This window comes from Vicugna pacos, chromosome 9 (assembly GCF_048564905.1).
Source record: "Vicugna pacos chromosome 9, VicPac4, whole genome shotgun sequence".
NCBI classification, from domain to species: Eukaryota; Metazoa; Chordata; class Mammalia; order Artiodactyla; family Camelidae; genus Vicugna; species Vicugna pacos.
The window spans coordinates 4,376,115-4,398,014 of record NC_132995.1 but is presented as its reverse complement, the minus strand read 5'-3'; the positions used below and the strand labels follow the sequence as shown (position 1 = coordinate 4,398,014).

At 41.5% G+C, this 21,900-nt stretch overlaps 2 protein-coding genes across 2 annotated transcripts in view; both read right to left on the bottom strand.

The window, feature by feature from the left end:
* Positions 1-21,900, bottom strand: part of LOC102536505 (zinc finger protein 568-like) — a 63,297-nt gene that overhangs the window by 26,287 nt on the left and 15,110 nt on the right. The window contains exons 4-6 of the mRNA XM_072968545.1: positions 16,133-16,218; positions 14,487-14,613; positions 4,035-4,121 (exon numbers count right to left, since the gene is read on the bottom strand). Coding sequence (XP_072824646.1) covers positions 4,035-4,121; positions 14,487-14,613; positions 16,133-16,218 — 300 coding nt within the window. The remainder of the gene's footprint in view (positions 1-4,034; positions 4,122-14,486; positions 14,614-16,132; positions 16,219-21,900) is intronic.
* LOC140698349 (uncharacterized) lies at positions 16,983-21,008 on the bottom strand. Its single transcript, XM_072968535.1, has 2 exons — positions 19,642-21,008; positions 16,983-19,164 (listed from the first exon to the last, which is right to left on the bottom strand). The coding sequence occupies exon 1, from the start codon at positions 20,868-20,870 to the stop codon at positions 19,794-19,796; it is 1,077 nt and encodes a 358-aa protein (XP_072824636.1). The 5' UTR covers positions 20,871-21,008; the 3' UTR covers positions 16,983-19,164; positions 19,642-19,793.

Below are 21,900 nucleotides of genomic sequence, written 5' to 3'. Positions count from 1 at the left end.
AAGAATATACAATGGAATAAAGACAGTCTCTTCAGCAAATGGTGTTGGGAAAACTGGACAGCAGCATGTAAAACAATGAAGCTAGAACACACCCTTACACCATATACAAAAATCAACTCAAAATGCATTAAAGACTTAAACATAAGACAAGATACAATAAACCTCCTAGAGGAAAACATAGGCAAAACATTATCTGACATACATTTCAAAAATTTTCTCCTAGAAGAAATAAAAGCAAGAATAAACAAATGGGACCTAATGAAACTTAAAAGCTTCTGCAGAGCAAAGGAAACCAGAAATAAAACAAGAAGAAAACCTACAGAATGGGAGAAAATTTTTGCAAGTGAAACCGACAAAGGCTTGATCTCCAAAATATATAAGCAGCTCATACGACTCAATAAGGAAAAAATAAACAACCCAATCCAAAAATGGGCAGAAGACCTAAACAAGCAACTCTCCAAGGAAGACATACAAATGATCAAAAAGCACATGAAAAAATGTTCAGTATCACTAATTATCAGAGAAATGCAAATCAAAACTACAATGAGGTATCACCTCACACCAGTCAGAATGGCCATCATTCAAAAATCCAAAAATGACAAATGCTGGAGAGGCTGTGGAGAAAGGGGAACCCTCCTACACTGCTGGTGGGAATGCAGTTTGGTGCAGCCACTATGGAAAACAGTGTGGAGATTCCTCAAAAGACTAGGAATAGACTTACCGTATGACCCAGGAATCCCACTCCTGGGCCTGTATCCAGAAGGAACCCTACTTCAGGATGACACCTGCACCCCAATGTTCATAGCAGCACTATTTACAATAGCCAAAACATGGAAACAGCCTAAATGTCCATCAACAGGTGACTGGATAAAGAAGATGTGGTATATTTATATGATGGAATACTACTCAGCCATAAAAACTGACAACATAATGCCATTTGCAGCAACATGGATGCTCCTGGAGAATGTCATTCTAAGTGAAGTAAGCCAGAAAGAGAAAGAAAAATACCATATGAGATCGCTCATATGTGGAATCTAAAAAACAAAAACAAACACGCAAACAAAAACAAAGCATAAATACAGGACAGAAATAGACTCATGGACAGAGAATACAGACTTGTGGTTACTGGGGGGGTAGAGGGTGGGAAGGGATAGACTGGGATTTCAAAATTGTAGAATAGATAAACAAGATTACACTGTATAGCACAGGGAAATATACACAAAATGTTATGATAAATCACAGAGAAAAAAATGTGACAATGAGTGTGTATATGTCCCTGAATGACTGAAAAATTGTGCTGAACACTGGAATTTGACACAACACTGTAAAATGATTATGAATCAATAAAAAATGTAAAAAAAAAATCCTTAAAAAAAATGAAAAAGAAAATAATGCATCCAAACTACATAATCTGGAAGATACAGGTAAATTCTTAGAAACATACAACTAACAAAACCTTAACCAGTAAGAAATAAAAAATTTGAATCAAATTGTAACTAGAGACATTCAAGTAGTAATCAAAAAATCTCAAAGAAAAACCCAGGACCAAATGTCTTCACTACAGAATACTACTGAACATTTGAAAAAGAATTACCTCTAACCCTGCTAAATATGTTACAGCTGAAGAGGGAGCACTGGCAAACTCATTTCATGGAGCCAGCATAATTCTGAAACCAAACTCAGAGAAAGACCCAACAAGAAAGAAAAAGTAGAAACCCATATCACTAAGGAATACTGATGCAAAATCCTTAACAAAATACTAGCAAACCAAATTCAACACCACATTTGACATCATGACCAAGTGTATTTTATTCACAGTAAGGAGTAAGGAGGAATGAAGAAACAAAACTCAATTAATGTGAATCACCACATTAATAAATTACAGGAAAAAACCACACAGGATCATCTCAACTGATGCAGAAAAAAGCATTTGACAAAATACAGGAAACTTTCAAGATGAAACACTCAACAGTGGGGGAAGGGGGCAGCTCAGTGGTAGAATGCATGCTCACCTTGCATGAGGTCCTGGGTTCAATCCCCAGTACCTCCTCTAAGATTAAATAAATAAATAAACCTAATTAACTCCTCCCAGCAAAACAAAACAAACAAAAAGTAAGTTAACATTTAAAAAAATCATCCAACAAACTAGAAATAGTAAATTATCTCAATATAATGAACACCATCTATGAAAAAAACACAGCGAACATCACACTCAATGGTGAAAGAATGAAAGCTGCTCATCTCAGATCAGGAAGAAGGCAAGGATGAACCGTATCTGCACTACTGCTCAACAAAGTACTCAGAGTCCTAGCCAGGCGTTTTAGACAAGAAAAAGAAATCTAAGTTATCCAAATTAAAAGTCAAATTACCTTCTTTCCTAGATGACAAAGTTTTATATGTATGAACAGTAAAGATTTCACAAGAAAACTGCTAACTCAAAAAACATTTTTAGAGAAGTTGCAGGACACAAAATTAACATGAAAAATCAGTTCCACTCCTATACACAAAGAACAACGTCAAAAGAAAATAAGAAAAGTGTTATTTAGTACAGCAGCAAAAAGGGATGAAATACTGAGGAGTAAGTTAGCCAAGAAGGTGGAAGACTTGCACACTGAAAACTGCTACACATTCCTAACAGAAATCCAAAACATAAAAATAAAGAGAAAGATATCCAGCACTCATGGAAGACCGACTACCCTTAAAATATCCAAACCACACCAGTGTTTTACAGAGTCAATGCAATCGTTACCAAAATTCCAACAGCAAATTTTGCAGAAATAGAAAAAAACTATGCTGCTCTACACTGGAATTTGACACATTGTAAAAAGACTGTAACTCAATAAAAAAAAATGTTTAAAAAATAAAAATAAAACATGGAAACATGCAAAAAACAACAACAACAAAAAAACACATGCTAAGTCACAGGGAATCTCAAGTGACTGCAAACTGCCAAAACACTCTTGAAGAAAGATGAAGCTCTCAGATTTCAGAACGTATCACAAAATTATCAAGATGGCATGTTACTGACATAAACACAGATACATAAACCAGTGACATCGAACACAATGCTCAGAAATAACCCTTTCTTATGTGTAAAATGTATTCAAAAAGGTGCTAAGACTACACCATTGGAAAGAAGACAGTCTCCATAACAAATGGTGCTGGGAAACCGGGTGCCTACGTGCAGAAGAATGAAGCTGAAGCCTTACCTGCATCAAATCAAAAACGCCTATGTGTCAAGGGGCACAACCAACAGAGGGAAAAGACAAAATATGAAGAATGGAGATGACAAAAGTGATTTAAAGAATTTCCAACACTCAGCAATGTAGGTTGAGGTCACTGTTTAAAATAGATGATCGAAGTGGGGGAGGGTACAGCTCAGCATGTGAGAGGTCCTGGGTTCAGTCATTAGTAAACAAATAAATAAACCTAATTACCCCCCTCAAAAAAACAAACAAAAAAGGCCCCAAAATAAATAAATAAATAAAAATTTAAGTGAAAAACAGAATCAGTGGGTAAAATAGATGATGGAATAAAATGGCCCTTTCGGATGGCCCATTCATTCCCAGTCGTTACAGCTGTGTAATCAGTGACGCACTCTAAATGCTTCGAACGTGTTGTAAAAAGAAAGAACAAATTTCTCTATGTTGGTCTCTTCCAGAATTTACCAGGTACTGTGCACATTACTACCTGACTTCCCCGTGCAGCTTCTTTCTCTGGTTCACAGACAGCAGACAGAGCACCCAGATGGGCCCCTAAACTCTCCCTGCTGCCCCACAGCACTGACTCCGCGTCTCCAATCCCAGGGGTGAAGCCCGCCCAGGACGCCGCCCAGGGAGCCGCTTCACAAGTCCCAGGTCCCGGGGTCCCAGGGGTGGAGTCTGAGTGGGGAGGACAGGCGCTGAGGGAGGGTCCTGCGTGACTGTGAATGTACAGGTGTCAGGCAGGACGCTGCAGTCAGACAGGATTAGCGAGTCCAAAGAAGGGCATGTCAGGAAGGACAGACTGAGAATCCAGTGAGAATATGACTTTACCTGAGAAACAGCCATTCCTGACTCCTTTTTCTGCTCTTCCTCTTCTGGACTTTTCCTTCAGGAAAGGCGAGTCTTTAGAGGTCAATCCTGAAAGTTGGAAAAATGTCCTTTAATGCTGAGAATCAACACAGCCCTCCCTGCGCCACAACCACACACACAGGGGAGACCTCACCACGTGGGACAGACAGTCCCCTGCTGCCTGCTGTCACAGGAAGGACTCAGGACAGGAAACTCCACACACACACCAACAAAGGAGTTTCCCCACATTGTCCTCAGATCAGCCTCCCCTCCTGGTGAGCCCCTCCCCTACATGGCAGCAGTGGGCGCCTCAGCTGGACCCGACAGCCCCCTTCAGGTCACAGACCAGGACCAGATCCATCCCCACGCAGAGCAGAGCCCCCTCCCCCTCAGCCCGGATCCCAGCCCTCAGGATGGGAGGACTCAGAGTCAGGATGCTCAGTGAGGGACCCAGACTGGAATCACCTGGGGGCCCATAAATATCATTAAGGCTGGACCCCTACACAGACTATATGAAGGGGAATCTCTGGTCAGAGGGTCTGAAACATGTATATGCAAAACGCCTATCATGAATACAGCAATACTCATGGGAGTGCAGATATGTCCCTGGAAATACTGATTTCTTTTCTTTTGGATATCCACCAGAAGTGGGTCCGACTGTGTGCCTCTTTTACACTTAATTTATTGAACACCCTCCATATTGTTTTCCAGTTTGGCAGAACCATTTACATTCCCACCAATAGCGCAAAAAGGTCCCCCATTCTCTGTATTGTACCTGTGTGTGCGTATGTGGGGAGGGACAACAGTGCATAACAGAATATCCAGCACTGACCCGGCAGCAAGAAAGCTGCAGCTACATCTTGTGAAGGATGAGCCTCTGGACTGCTGATCGCTGTGGTGTTGCTGCCCTCTGATTCCTGGAATAATCCTTCCCTACATCACAGAATTTTATGGCCCCTCTCGCCTTGGGCCCATAGGCACATACCTAGCAGGCCCACCCTACTGAAAACATCCTGCAATTTTCAGCTGACGACACAATTTCCCTTCTGTAGTCAAACAAACTCAGACTCTCAGAGCACAGCACAGTCCCCACAGGACCCAAGCTATCTGCCCATCCTGCTATACAATGACAGGAAACACTCCAAAATGCAGTAACTCGTGTCATGAGGGAAATGTACTTAAGACACCCACGGAGTCACTAACCACAAGACAATACGTTCACTGACAGTGACCCTGACCAAGCACTGTCGTCTCCAACACGACTGATAAGAGGGATATTTCCAATGACACGCATGACCCAGTGTGAGCCCAAAGCTTCCAAGGAAACATGTCAGTCTTCTGCGTCTTTCCAAGTGCATCTGAAACCTTCACTAGCAACCCAAAATACTCAAAGATATCAAAGGTAGCTGATAAAATGATGTCTGAGATTTTCCCTCTAATTCCTCTATGGCTTGCATGATGATTCTCGCCCTCCCAAAAGATCCCTACAAGTCATAGACTGGAGTGAATGCTGGGGGGGACCTTCTAAATCCAGCCCCTCAAGACAAGGCACCCATCCTCCTACACCCACAGTTCCGTGGGCTCAGCTCAGGCCTCGGTTCTAACACCACTGAAGGAAACGGTTTCTCTCTGCCGTTCCACCACCATCACTTCTCCTCACGTGTGATGTGAGTTTCCCAATTAAGCCCATGCCTGCAAAACCCAGTCTCAGTATCCATCCCACGGAACTGTGCTAAGACACCATGGTACCTGACACTGTTCCATGCAGGCTGCAGATACGAACAAAGCCACATCCAGGTCCTGCAGCCTGAATGAGACATCCCTTTCAAACAGATTCACACAGTCCTTGATCCCACAACTCCACTTAGGACAGGCGCACACACCGCTCACGGGGCTCATCCTGCCGCCCACACCGGCTGCCAGGTCCCTCCTGTAGACCCCACAGGCTCCCCTCCACTTTCCCCATTTCTCCGCCTCTCTCCACGCACGCGTGGGGAACAGGGCTACAAGGGAAAGGACCTCTCAGCAAAGGCGTCACGACAGGAACACACACAAGCTGCCACCCAAAGGATACTGGACATTGAGTATGATGGTCAGGAAGCAGGCCCTCCTGGGAAGACTTACTAGCAGCTGGGAAACTGATGGAGACCAGTCACAAAGGCATTTGAGACCAGTGAGGAAGTCTCAGAGACAGACGGTCCCCAGATTTCTTGTCTCCTGTTCTCCCCACTCACAGGTAATTAAAAGATACCTTAGCTCTTTGAGGGAGGCCACCATCACACCCCCTTAGGCTCCAGACTTCTACCCACCCTCAGCACAGTGAGATCACTATCCCTGACTCTGAGCAGAAGCACTGCTGGAAGGCAAAGCTCCCAACAAGGTGGGAACAGGTCCCTGGATGTGCACAGCCTGGAATACCTGGGGGCTACAGCACAGCAGTGACACAGCACACTTAACACGGGGGCACATCAGGACACTGCATGAGGACACCAGTTCTGTAGGGCTTTTTAGGACTTACTCCATCTTATGGCTCTTACTTTGAGCAACTAACTAGCCACGTGACATCTTTGACAAGCATTCCTCACAACAGTCTAAAATTACGTACTACTTACCAAAGAAATTTTCCAATACATAAAATAAAGAGAATAAAGTACTCAGGCTTGGAATAAATCTGAAACAAATTTTAAAAACAAATAATATGTGAATTACTTTTAACCCAAAACTTTGGTGTCAACATTTTGGGGAAAAATTGAGGATATATCACATTTAGAAAAGAATGACATGAGTAGAAAATTAGAGGCCACCAAAGATGGTTTCAGAAGTTAAAAATTTATTGGAAAGTAGAAACTTAATGAACTTAAGTCATTCCAAGCTACAAAAGAGTATGTAAAGAAACAAAAAAGTAAATAATTACAAAATACACCACTTTCAAAGTTCCTTTAAAAAGGTACCAAGTAGGGACAGTCATTTCTTGCCCCACGTGTCCTCCCCTGACCTCCTTCCCTCGTTAGGAAAAGGGAAGAGGGTAATTCATAATTGCCTGATTCACGTCACTGCTCCCCGGGCTGGACAGGGGCTGCAAATGGAAGCTATCTTCTGGTACAAGTAATTATAAAACGCACAGGCCTTACAGAATGTTTCGTAACTCCAGCCTCATCTATATAATTCAAACAAAATTTGAAATTCTACGGCTGCCAGTCATCTTTCATGGATTTAATCGTCCCATCTAAACAGCTCGCCTCCACATGAATCCAGTTTCCTCCTCTATCTGACCTACCGTTTCCTTTCATTCTGTTTCCCTCCCTCTTTTGTCTTTTTGTTCCCCACTCTTCTGCTGTCTCTCCCCTCCTATGTCTTCCCTCACTCCTGTCCTGCCCCACTCTGCAACTCTCTTCCCCACTTGTTGCTCTTTATCTCCAATCTTTTCTATTTTTTTCCCTCGGGAGAAGGATGGATTTACCACTTGAAATAAATGAGAACACCCGGGATCTTTCCCAAAGCAGTGCCTCCTCTCTAACCTTTCTGATTGCCCTAAATCTCCATATATTTGTCTCCTTCCTCCATCTCTGCTTCCTCTCTGCCCTCTGGTTACACCTTTAATACCTCACTTACAGTCCCTTAGGCCCACTCTCTGGTACTCCCTGGTGGCTATACTTCCTGCTCTCTCTTCCTCTGCTCCTCCAGTTACTAGTTTTCCTTTCTCTCTCAGCACCACGACGCCGAGGGTCATGGTTCCACCTGTTTCATCCTCTCCCCTTATTCTCCGTGTGAAGAGCCTCACCACCGTTGCGCTCCCTTCTACCGCTGATCCTGAGCCACTCTCCCTACGACGATCTCCAACACCTGGAGATGGGCTTTTTAATGTACCTCTATTTAATTCACCTGTTACTTTCAAGCTTTAATTTCTTTCCTGTCTCTATTGTCTCTCTACAAGTGCCTCAACCATCCTCTACGTCCGCAACGGTCCTCCCTCGTTTATCAGTGTTTCTATTTTTCTCTCACACCCCTCACCTGCTTTTCCTGGTCCTCTCGACCCACGTATTTAGAAAGATAGCGACTGAATGAGACAGCCGCCTACCGAAGACACCATTTTCCACCAGGGTGCAATTTGGGACGTAAAAACAAGGCTAGTGATGGTCACCTCTAACTTCCCGGGGTGGGGGAAGGGCTGACTACGAAGAAAGGCCTGAAAAGGACACGAGGACCCGGGCTGGCAGGCAGGGGGTCTCAGGAAAGGGCCGGGCTCCCGAGAATCCTGGGACCCGAGGAGAGGACGGGGCCTCACGAGAACGAGGCGGCAGGCGCTGCCCTCCAGGAGCCGAGACAGCGAGGTCGGGCGCGGGGGGGGAGGGGCAAATCCACCTCGCGGAAGGGGACGTTACATGGGGAAAGGGGTTGGGGGGGCGGGGCGGCGGTAGTAAAGCGTTTCAAGCAGGAAAACGGCATAAAGGCGGTGTCTCCGTGACCGAAGGTAGAAAAGCCAAGGGCAGGGACCACTCTCAGAGGGAATTCAAACCCAAAGGAAAATGATAACCGAAGTAGAGCAACGCCGTCCGGACTTACGTGGGGCCGGAGACCCAGGTGCCAGGCTTTAGGTCCGCAGCAACTCCACACCCTGAGGACTAAATGAGCGGGATGAAGCGGCACAAAACTGCACCAGAAAACAGAAACTTCGCTCTGTTGCGTGACCTCCACGCCGCTCTCTCCGCTTCCGGTTCCGGGAGGAACTCTTAGGGGTAGAGTAAGAGGCGGGACTTCCGGGGGCGGGGCCCAGCGAATAAATAACGGCGAGGGCGTGGCCGGGCGGAGCGCTAGCGGCCGAGGGCGGGGGCGGAGGGGCAGCGAGGCAGCGAGGCCTGTGCCCAGAGTCGCGCAGCAGGAGGAGAGATACTATTCCATACCTTTTTTTTTTTTTTATCCCATACCTTGAAGCAATTGTTTTAAGTTACTGTCTGGAAGAGACTAGGTAAAAGTTTACACTGATGTGGACCAGTTATGTCAGATGCCAAGATGTTTTCTCCTTAGATGAAAAAGGTTTAAAAATAAGCTCACAGGGAGAAAAAAAAATGACAATGAATATATGTATGTTCACGTATAACTGAAAAATTGTGCTCTACACTGGAATTTGACAACATTGTAAAATGACTATAAGTCAATAAAGAAATGTTAAGGGAAAAAAAAAAGGTTTAAATAAAAAGCTGTTTTTGCCAGCAGTTAGCGCTCATGATCTACTGCCCAGGGATAAGCAATCCAGAGGTCCCGGAACTTGGGGCTCCCAGAGGGGAAAGAGAGGGGTTAACATGGGGCGTTGGTGGGATCCAGGAACATTTTCAAAATTGGAATTAATTTAAGCAGTTTTAAAATAAATAAGAACTGGACTAGTCTCTGTGTTACTAATGCAAAAAACAAAATACAAAACTCTCCCTGGGCAAAATGGGATATATACTGACACCCTACAAAACAGCTTTTCCGATTCATTCACGCAGAAGGGCAAACTGAACACACTGCTCAGTTTCACAATCTCAGGGACAGAATCTGGGATCTGAGACTGAAGGACTAACGCATCTGACAATTTAGGTCACTAACCATTGCCTTGAAAAAAGCAATGCAGTTCTTTAACTGCTATAAATGGCATTATTCTTTCTTTTGTCCAACGTGTTTTAGTTATTTCCTTTTTAAAACCAATTCTTTACGTAGTAGCATTTAAGAGTTGTTTACACAACTCTGTATACACTGACACACATCACTATGTAAGTTCCAGGTTTACAGCCTAATGGACTGATACCACAATGAATTTAGTTAGCATCCGTAATTTCATACTGATAAAGAGGGCAAAATAGGAGAAAACATTTTTTCTTTTGACGAGAACTGCATTATTCTTTAAAATACCTATTTGATGAATTACCTTCTGAATTTACATTGTGAATAAAAAATTCTTTAAAAAAAAACAAGGTAAAAGCATCTTAGAACAAAATACGCCTAAGCTAGAAACAGGAAAAATGATTAGAGACAAATGAAATGGAGAATAAAACTACAGAAAATGACAAAAGTACAAAATGCTTCTTTGAAAAGGACAAGAAAATTGACAATTCCTTATCTAGATTAACAAAAAAAGGGGAGAAGACTCAATTACCGAATAAGAAAAACATAACATTATAACAGATTACAACTAATTTTACAGAATTCTTTTTAATTTAGAAAAAATACCCAGATAATTCTATGGTTAAATATAGGATATAATCTAGAAGAAACAGATAAATTCCTATAGAAACAGAACCTACCAACACAGAATCACGAAGAAATTAAAAATCAGAACACGTTACTTGTAAGGAGACTGAATCACTATTCAGAAACCATTCAACAAAGGAGAACCAGAGAGCTTCATTGCAGAATTCTACGCAAGGTTTAAAAACAATATTAATTAATTAAAAAATAAAATAAATATAGGATAACCTAGGAAAAATGGATAACTTCCTATGGAAACAGAACCCACCATGAGAGAATCATGAAGAAATTAAAAGTCCAAAAAATCCTGTAACTTGTAAGGCGACTGAATCACTATTCAAAAACCACTCAACAAGGGAAAGCCAGAGACCTCCATTGCAGAAGTCTACCCAAAGTTTAAAAACAATTAAGACCAACCTTCCTTAAACTTGTCCCCAAACTACTGAACAAAAGGGAACAGTTCTCAACTACCTCTATGAACCCAGATTTATTCTAATACCAAAGTCAAAGACAGTACAAGAAAACCACAGGCTAAAAATTCTAGTGAATAATGAGGCAAAAATCATCAATAAAATAGTAAACTAAAATCAACATCACGTTAAAAAGATTATAAACTTTGCCTAAGGAGAATATGTGAAATGCAAGGATGCTTCCACATGTGAAAATCCTTCAAAGTAAAACAACACACTAACAGAATGAAAGTAAAAACTTCCATGATCATCTCATGTGACACAGAGAAAGCATTCAACAAAAGACAATAGCCTTTCATGATAAAAAAAAAAAAACAATAAAATATGAATAGAAAAAAACTAGCTCTAAACAATAGAGGATGTATGTCAACAGCCCACAGCTAACATCATACTCAATAGTAAAACACTGAAAGCCTTTCTTCTAAGACCAGGAACAAGACATGGATACTTTTTCTCACTATTTCTAAAAATTTATTACTAGAGTTCCTAGAAAAAAAAAAGTAGTTCAGGAAAGAATGCATAGTCGGAGTCAGGGGGGTGGGGGTAAAGGTATTGCTCAAGCAGTAGAGCACATGCTTAGCATGCACAAGGTCCTGTATTAAATCCCCAGTACTGCCTCTAAAAATAAGTAAATAAATAAACCTGATTACCTCCCTTGCCAAGAAAAATCAAAATAAAAAGAAAAGAATGCATAGGCAGAAATAGATAAAAGGTACCCCAACAGAAAAAGAAAGCAAAATTATCTATTTACAACTTATACGATCTAATATGTAGAAAACTCTGAAGATTCTGGAAAAAAAATGCTAGAAATAATGAATAAATTTGAAAAAATTACAATATATAAAAGCAAAATGTAAGAATCAATTAGTTTCCTATATATTACAAATAATCCAAAAATTGAGAAAACAATTCCATTTTCAATAGCATCAATATAAAAAAATATTTAAGCATAATGTTATACAGGAAAGGAATTATGTGTCCACAGTAAACTAAAAACACTTGTGAAAAATGCTAGAAAAGGCACAAATACATGCAAAGATATCCCAATTTCATGAATTGGAAGGCAGTACTGTCAAGTTGTCAATATTAGCCAAAACAATCAACAGATTCACCCCAATCCCTAAAGAAATCCCAACCCCAATTTCTTGAAGAAATAAGTAAATCCATCATGTAACTGATAATAGATTCATATCTAGAATATATAAAGAACTATAAAAGGGACTGATCACCAATTCCATCATGGGGGCAGGTGGGGCCTTCCCCAATCAAGCATCTCACACTTTGCAAACATAAAAACAAAAACAACTAAGAGTAACATCCAAAACATAGACCTCATGGTAAAATAAACAAATATCAAGTTAATTTATAATGCATAGAAATGTACAAAATGAAAACAGGAAATTTAAGTATCTTAAAACAGATTATGGTTCACCACTGAAAGTATCTGTCATTCAGACACTTCAAAATTAGGTCTGGAGATAGAAGGAACAGGGGCACACACAGGCGATGAAAAATGTGGTGTCATTAATAATTTAGTCAACAGCCCTACAGATATGAGGATGAGAAGTTGGACCATGTTGTTCCTAGGAGAAATTCCTACACCATTTACTGAGGCTCAAAAGGGATGGTCATTAGTGTATGTAAGCAACACTGTCACAATGCCCTTGAGACAGGCTTTTGTGACATGCCTCAAAAACTGGAAAATAAAACTGGAAAGACTCACAGGTCAGTCTCTCATGATAGTTTGTTTCTCCAATCTTAGAACAAATGACCACTCTACCTAGTAGCTTCAGGGAGTGATTCTGTACACAGTAGGACAATATTACAACGGTGGGGAGGGGCCAGCTTAGTGGAGGGGGAGGGTAGAGCTCAGCTGGTGGAGCACACGCTCAGCATGCAGGAGGTCCTTAGTTCAGTCCCCAGTACCTCCTCCAAAAATAAATAAATAAATAAACAAACAAACAAACAAACCTAATTACCCCAAAAGTAAAATAAAAAATATATATATATATTACAACATATGACAGAAAGTACTCTCCATGAAACATTGTTACCCAGTAAACCCACCCCGTAGAGTCCACCAGAAGCTGTCCTTTAATTCATGTTGGATTATCACAGCAAAGAAACTGGGTAACATTTCAGACCCTATGACTATGTTATTTCAAAAGCACGTTTCAGAGGGATAATCATGCAAATTTAGGAGAATATGAAATCAGGAAGAGTATACATTCCCTGACTAGGTAGACCAGTACTACAGGGGGAAAAAATGCATGATATGGAGGTCAGAGCTTATAGACTATCCACATGGAACCATGAACTCTACCCACAGGTGCCAAGCGCAGAGCATGAAGACATATATTCTCACCATGTGGGACTGGGGATGAGAAAGAAGATCTCTCTGTTGACTGTCCTGACAGTCTTTCTAAGTAACTCTCACAGAGGATCCAAAGGACTGGCTGAAGCAGAAAAAAGGCTGAGGGATGTAAACAAGCAGACAGAATCACGCAGATTCTGAGGTGCCAGATGGAATCAAAGAGCAGCCAGTGTGTTCTCATTCTGTGAGTAGGTCTTCCAAGAACATCCAGTGGGGAGGGAACTGGGCAAGGTCCGGGGACTGGAGTCCGGAGGCATCAGCTCTGATCAATATGGACTGAGAACAGAGCATCCAGTGGAATCCCACCCTGAAGGAGAGAGGAAGGGACAAAAGACTCCAAAGAAACAGCCTGCCTCACGCTCTTCAGAGTCAAAGAACGAGCTTGCAGGAGGCAGGTGACAGTGTTGAACATGGAACACTCTGCTTTTGTATCTTGGAGCTGCAGCACCATGGAGGGTGAAAGCACACATTTCACATGTTGAAGGGTAGAGGGATAGGTTGGGGAGAAATAAAACTGTTTGTGAGAGTTCACAATAAATAAACTTTGGATTTCCCAAAAAACTCTCCAGTGATCAGTTTCCCAAACCCTATTCATGGGGCTGCCTTTGAGATCTGACCTGCGATCACAATTTGCACACATTCCCAACAATTAGATATTTTTTGCTATTTTCACATCATTCTTCTCAGTCCTGGGCTCTTCTCCTTGCTCCAAAATGCAAATATTTGTATCAGAAACAGAAATTCCCACTTATCAGAAGACATAAACGTCAAGTGCAGTCACTTTTCAGAATCCCAGCTCTTTCCTCAGCTGAAGAGTGAGGACATTACAAGTGGGTCTGCAAAAATATTTAGCAAACTCGTCCTCCACAAGCCTCCTTCTGAATGCACGGGGACAAGTGCAATACGCAGACACCAGGCTCTCTTAGTAGAAATGCTGAGTCACAAGCACATGGCGGGAGGAGAGGGGAGAGCTCAGCGGTGGAGCGCATGCTGAGCACACAGAAGGTCCTGGGTTCAATCCCCTGTAGCCCCTCTAAAACAAGTAAACGTAATCTCCACCCCCCAAAAATAATTTTTAAAAACGCACAAGGGTAGAAAACAGGAAAGTGGATATATGAGGAGTTTGCCACTGAGGTTTATAAACATGTAAGCTATGGAAAAACACCTGATGTATCACGAAGTGGGCAGAGCCTTAGAGGAAAAGGTATGTTTAAACTCCTGATGCCACATCATGAAGCTGTTCATGTCTGAGTCACCGGGGACTGCAGATCAGTCAAGCGAATCACGGGCTCCCAAGAGGCACAGAGGGAAAATGCAAAGACACCCAAGGGCAGATCCCAACTCCCAGAGGGACGTTCTCCTCACCCAGGGGCAGCAGGTTCCTGCAGGTCTCCGACATCATATCCCTGTACAAGGCCCTCTGAGCAGTATCCAGGCACTCCCACTCCTCCGGAGCGAACTCTCTGGCCACATCCTCAAATGCCAAACTTCCCTGAAATGAAAACACATTTCACCAAGGGGCCATGAGGAAAGCTCTTATTTGCACACAAAATGAGGAAGAGGAGAGAGGGGTAAGGATCAATTCAGTTGCTGTAAGTATTCTGATACTTCCATGGAAAAGGATTTAGAGTAAATCATGGATCTCCAATTTTAAATTCTTGTGCTTTTCCACTGAGATTATGATACCCTTGAATCAATGTGGATTTTTCATTTTTGTGGACAATACATGATATACATATATATAAAACTCAACAAAACAACCTCATACTGCATAGCACAGGGAACTCTATTCAGGATCTTGGAGTAACCTATGGTGAAAAAGAATATGAAAACAAATGTATGTTCAGATATGACTGAAGCATTATGCTGTACACCAGAAACTGACGCATTGTAAACTGACTATACTTCAAAATACATATATACAAAAGAAAACGTCGACAGCTGTTTGTCTATGCAGGAGTGTTAGATACTCTGTTCTACGCACTGAGTGATATTCAGTATCTAGATGAGCTACGGTCTGAGTGGTGTCTCCCAAGATGACAAAGTCCACAGAGGTTTTATGGAGAGGTCAAAAACTTCAATTATAATCATGCTAACAACAGCAGTGACTAAAGGTGTTTGAGCAACTCCTATGTGCTAAGCATTACTCCAAACGCTTTATATGTACTAACTTGTAATCAACATAGTATCTCATTAGAAGGGGGAAGGGTACATACAGCTCAGCGGTAGATCACATGCTTAGCATGCACAAGGTCCTGGGTTCAATCCCCAGAACCTCCATAAAAAAAAGTTAAATAAATTTTTAAAAATAAAAAAATTAATAAATAAACCTAATTACCACCCAACTCAAAAAAAAGTTTTAATTAAAAATTAAAAAAAATTCTCATAGTAGTAAAAATAATGACAAATAAGGGTATGGAAAAAATATAGTTATTAAGGAAGAATATTTTGCAGGGAAAGTACAGCTTTCTGTACAGCTCAGTAGAGCTCAGTGATAAAGTGCATCCTTAGCATGCATGAGGTCCTGGGTTCAATCCCCAGTGCCCCCTTAAAAATATAGATAAACTTAATTACCCTCCCACAAAATTCTAAAAAAAAAAGTTAAAAAGTTTTAAAAGAGAAAAAATAATAAAGACCACCAATAACAAATATAGTAACAATGAAAATGTTTGAAACATGTGAGAATTACCAAAATGTGAGACACAAACTCACCAAATGCTGTTGGAAAGATGGCACCAAAGACCTTCTCCATACAGGGTTGCCACAAACCTTCAATGTGTACAACAAACAAAAACAAAATGCAGTATCTGTGAGGAGCAATAAAGCAAAATGCACAAAAATCAGGAATATGCTTGTATAGATCAAACAAAGTTACCATAACCACAATTACATATGACATTAAGTCAATTAAAAATGGAAAGACACACCCGTGAAATTAACTACAGACGCTGAGTAGTTGAAGGGTATAAATAACGTGCTTTGTTAGTGTAGCTACGTGCTTAAGAAATTACCTTTGCAGCCAGACAGCATGGATTCAAATCCAGATTCAGCCACTTCCTGGGATGGGAGTTTTCTGGTCCCATCCAAGTTTCTTTATCTGGGAAACGAGAAAAGACATTAGAACTTATTTCAGAGCTGAAAACTCAATTAAGATATTATGCATACGGCAGTAATTACAGTGACTCTCAGTGCAAGTGTGATGTGAAAGAAAACAGAAATTGAAATGAAGATCACTTACCGAAGAGAAATGTATTTTTTTGTTTGGGAGCAAATTCGAAGTGGAGGATACTGGATGTCAGTTGTCATGTTCAAAGGAGCACAAATCTTATTTTTTCTCACAATGCTCTGGCTCTGAATGTGAATCCATCACTGGGAAAGGGTAGGATGGCATCCAGACATTTAAGAATGGAGAGTGTCTCCTTGTCACAAACTATAGTTGGAAGCTTGGCATCTTTCTACCACAGTTATCGTTATATTTTCATTCCCTTCACTGTGTGCACGTGCGGCTCCACACACTCGATTTTCAAGCACCTGACCACAGCCAACTCCCACAAAACAGGTCAGGTCTCTACTGTGCCCTTTCCAGTTCTTTCACTGAACTGACCCCTAGAGGAGCTCTCTCTCCTCCTGCTTCTCGTGCACCTACTTTGTACATGTAATTGTGTTATGTGCATTTTCATGTTGCAAGAGCCTGAAAATAACACACCGATTCATCTGTCCCTTGGTGTCAAACAAGGGACATATGTGTGGAAGAAAAATACAATGCTAAGGAAAAACTGTATTAAAGAATACTTTATTCCATTACAAAGTAAACCATATAGCATATCCTTAACATCATAATTTAAAAGGGAAATTTTAAAATCTTCTGGAAAACTGTTGTTCTAGTATAAGTGCTTATTTATATTATCTAATGAACATTTGCAAACATTTTTATTAAAATAGTTTAAATATCTTAGGCAATGTATCTAAACGGTATTTTACAGACATGTTTAACAACTATATTGAACAATGGAACATACTGCGCTGACGGAAAGGAAATGTAGTAAATTATTACTGTGAAGAAAAGTGTGGTGTGTCCTAACCAAGAAATCAGGTTTGAAGGGGAAACATTTAGTGTTTAATTAAATAGTCCGCATTTTGTGATGTTTCACTGGTCACACCGATGAAGCCTTACCACAATCTCCTACTCAACCCATCTGGGCAAGCTGCTAAAAAGAGCCTGATGACTCCTTCCTCTGGTACCAACTGGAGGTTCAAACCAAAAGCAGGTAACCTCCCTTCAACCCCACCCACTCATCACCTTAACACACCAAGCCAGTCACCATCCCCTGGTCTCTCAAACCATTTTTTGAACACCATCAGTCTCCACTGTCCCCTGAGAATGCTGAATTATTGAAGAAATATCCTCATGACCCCTCAATGTTAGTATCAGCACTCACGATCATACCAACTCTGGGTGAGGTTTCAGTCTAATCCGGGGAATGGTCACAAATGCACACAAGCAACATGTTTTGGGAGAAACGAAATGTCTAGTTTATCCATCAACAAAAATGTCCCCACTGTATGTTGTTCAGGACAAAACTCATGACGCTGATCTTTTCAAATTATTGCACTAAGCACTTCAAGCACAAGAGAGATTTCATGATTTAAACATTTTTCAAAATTTTGCACAAAGGTACTATTTTCCTATTTTCCCTCATGTTAATCAAGGTGCATGCCATGGGTTCTATTTCAACACAAAAAAGGGACATGAAGAAATATATTCATATAGTGTCTATTCAGAAATAGGGAGCATATTTTAGAGTGTTTAAAAAAAAAAAAAAAGCCCCAAGCTGGCGCCAGGAGAACAGGGCAAGATTTCACTGCGGTTTCTCCCCTCCCAGGAACGCAACCTTAAAGCAGTCACCCTGGACTTTCCTAACACCAGTGAGTTAACCTACAGGGTAAAACTTCCATCCTCCATTTACTGAAAAAGGCAACTTTGCCTGAAACAACCTTTTCTTTTACTAACAGCTTTCTTATCCTGCCCAGTTTCTGCCTTGAAAACCTTTCCACTTGGCACAGCTCCTGGAAGCACCTTTCTTTGCTACATGGCACGCTGCCTGAGTCATGAACCGTTCCATAAAGCCAGTTTGTTTTTTAATTTACTTGGTTCAATTTCTGTACCTTCACGGAAGTCAGAGTCTGAAGTACTGTTAGGCTTTTGCATTACAGCCACAGAAATATCCTGCAACAGAATGTGGGGAGAATAACTCATGCACAAACGATGAGTATGTCATTCCCAAATTGTATGCTGTTTGCATCTAAGAAGAAATTATTGTATCATAGAAAGAAATGGAGATTCATTCAACCCTGATTGCCTAATGGTGCACTGTTAGCTTCTGTTATAAAGGACCAAGGCAGAGTAAAACGGTGTTGGTGGAAGAAACATGATTCATCCAGCGTTATGACAAAAATGATTAAATTTTATGTATTAAAACAGAAGACCTGTGATACATTCCAATACAACAGCAGCAAAAGGCGACAGCAGCAGTTAAACGTGAATCCTAACCGTACACATGCCACTCTGGTTCTTCCGGTTAAACTTGTCTCTCAAGATAGCAGCTCTCTCTCCAGTTTCCAGGAGAAGGACTAGTTTTTCTTTCAGCATCAACAGCCAGTGCCATCCGACGGAGAAAGTGACCAACTTTCCCCCTGCACTATTTCTAGTGGAGAGTCAGTCCCTAGGAACTGGTCACTGTCCTCCCATGAAAAGCCTGTCCCTTAACGTCCTTGTGTGCTGTTTATGGGCAGCTGGTGGAGCTCTCTGTCCATAACCCACGGTGATCTCTCCACAGACAAGCACCCTGAACTTAGTGAGCAGGATGAGGCAAGTCACAGTTTTACATTATTCTCTGCCCCTCCTTGAAGGTAATTCACACACTGTTGAACTGGATAATTCAGGGTCCTCGTCTTTCCAGGGAGCATGGATGTGAATGAACCACATCTAAAGAAATCAGCCCCTTCATCCTGCTGGGCTTTCCCAGAGACCATCATGAAAGGCCTGGAACGAAGGCATAAGATCAACATGTTACCAACCCCAAGCTCTTAACGCTCGCCGCACAACAGGCCAGTCAACTGACGGACTAGTTGTTGGGGCAAGGAATGGGGACTTTATCTGGAAAGCCAGCAGACAAGGTTGGGGGCTAGACTCATCTTCCCTGAGTTAGAATTCAGGCTTCTCTTATACTAACAGGGGAGGCAGTAAAGTGCTGGTTCGGGTCTGACCACACTAAATACATTTCTCTGGCTTCTAGCCAGTATGAATTTCTCACGAAGCCTGAGATGTGAACGCCTGCTAAAACCATTACCCCACTGTTAAGAGCTCTCGCCAGTAAGGATACTTGATGGTAAATTAGGCTTGAAAGTGCACTGAAGGATGGGACACACTCGTTAGATCTCTAAGGTTTCTCTCCAGGATGAATTCTTTGGTGGATCATAAAGTATGAATTTTGACTCAACACTCTGAGACAGTCATTACCTTTGTAAGGTTCCTCTCCAGTATGAAGTTATCTGATGGTAAGTGAGGCTGAACGCACAAGAGCTTTGCCACACTCTTAGTATCTGTAGGGTTTCTTTTGAAGTTTGGGTTGCGAAGACCTTCCCACGTGGTCACACTTGCCCAGTTTCCCCTCACGTATGGATTTTCTGATGTTTAGTGAGGGCTGAGACCTGAGCAAAGGCTTTTCCGCACTCAAAGCATTTGAAAGGATTCTCTACCACATGCACTCTCTGATGACTTGTGAGGTGTGAATTTCGACTGAAGACCTTGCCACACTCGTTGCATTTGAAAGGTTTCTCTCCGGTATGAATTCTCCAATGGAGTCGAAGATGTGATTTTTGACCAAAGACCTTTCCACAGTCATTACATCTGTAAGGTTTCTCTCCAGTGTGAATTCTCCGATGGGTTGTAAGGTGTGAACTGTAATTAAACAGCTTGCCACACTCGTTACACTTATAACGTTTCTCTCCAGTATGAATTCTCAGATGAACTGCAAGGTTTGACTTTCGACTAAAGACACTGGCACATACATCACATTTATATAATTTCTTTCCTGTATGAACTGTCTGATGTCTAGAAAGGTTTGAGCAGCGATTAAAGGTTTTGCCACACTCATTACACTGGAAAGGTTTCTCTCCAGTATGAACTCTCCAATGATTTGCAAGGTATGAATTTCGACTAAAGACTTTGGCACACACATCACATTTATGTAATTTCGCTCCTGGGTGGATGATCTGACGTCTGGTGAGGGTGGAGTCATCACTAAAGGCTTTGTCATACTCATTACATTTATAACCTTTCTTTCCACCGTGAATTTTCTGATGACGCACAAGCTGTGAATTTCGACTGAAGAATTTGTCACATACATCACACTGATATAATTTCTCTCCAGTATGGATGATCTGATGTCTGGTGAGGTGTGAGACCCTGAGAAAGCTTTTCCCACACTCGTCACGTCTGTGAGGTCTTTCCCTGTGTGCTTTCTGGCGCTGCGTCATCACAGAAGGATGCATAAAATCACTCCCATGTATATTAGACGCATCATTTTGGACACTAGGAGGAAGTCTTTGAAATGGTGAAAACGAGAAACTACTGCTGACAGACTTCTCAGCTTCATCACATTCAGAAATCAGCCCTTCAGTAAGAAGTATGTGCAGCTCAGCCTGAACGTTTAACCCAAGCCTATTTCCAGTGGGCTTGATTCCCATATCCCTTCTGTCAGGTCAACCTCTTCCGCCTGTGAGATCTCCCTTATGGGCTACACCCATTCCTTCGTGACATCTTACGTCACCTCTCCACCAACACTCAAAGTCATACGTGTTTTCCTGGATTTCCCTGAGGTGAAGTGTTTGCTCTCACGACTTTCAGGACTTCCCAACATCACTGTTTGGAATACTTCCTCTATGTCACTGTTTGCTTTCGGTTGTAAGTGCTTAACCACATGCATAGGAGAGAGATCTACAAGATACAAAGCAACATAGGTATCCTGTTCACTACAATTCATAAGCAAATGCCTCCTTTTGAATATATGACATTACACCAACAGTAATACTTATACCAAAGAGAGTTATGAAGCAGCCCAACCACGACCTTAAACTATTAGAAACACTAAAGGGATAAAGTTTTTGTTGGTGTTTTTTTGGGGGCGGTGGGAGGGGGTGGAAATTAGATTTACTGATTTATTTATCTATTTATTTTTAACGTGGGAACTAAGGATTGAACCCAGGACCTCACTCATGCATGCTAAGCATGCGCTCTACCACTGAGCTATACCCACCTCCCCATAATGGGATCAAATTATTTACTAAAGAAAGGTAATGTGCAATTCAAATTGCTTTTAGGGTAGGCTAGTTATCAAACACCCTAGCACAAAAATATTCACACTGGACAAACTTATGTCAGCTCTCAAAGAAAGGGAACTTTTCCACTATGAATGACCCCAAAGCACATACCAATTAACACTAAACATACTGCCATCTCATGACTGAGGAAGAACCATAGCACAGATAATCCTGCACACTTACTGTACAGAAACAAATGCTACTGAGCGCACAACATACTGTAACACTAAATAATCCGAAACCAATGTAACCAATGACTAATCTAAGTGGCTGCTTAGAATTGTGGACCAAACACAGCACAGAGAAAAATGAAGAATTTGATAAAACTGCCTTTAAGAAAACAAACTATTTTTCTGAATACCTGCTTCAAAACTACAAATACATAAAAAGGCATTTA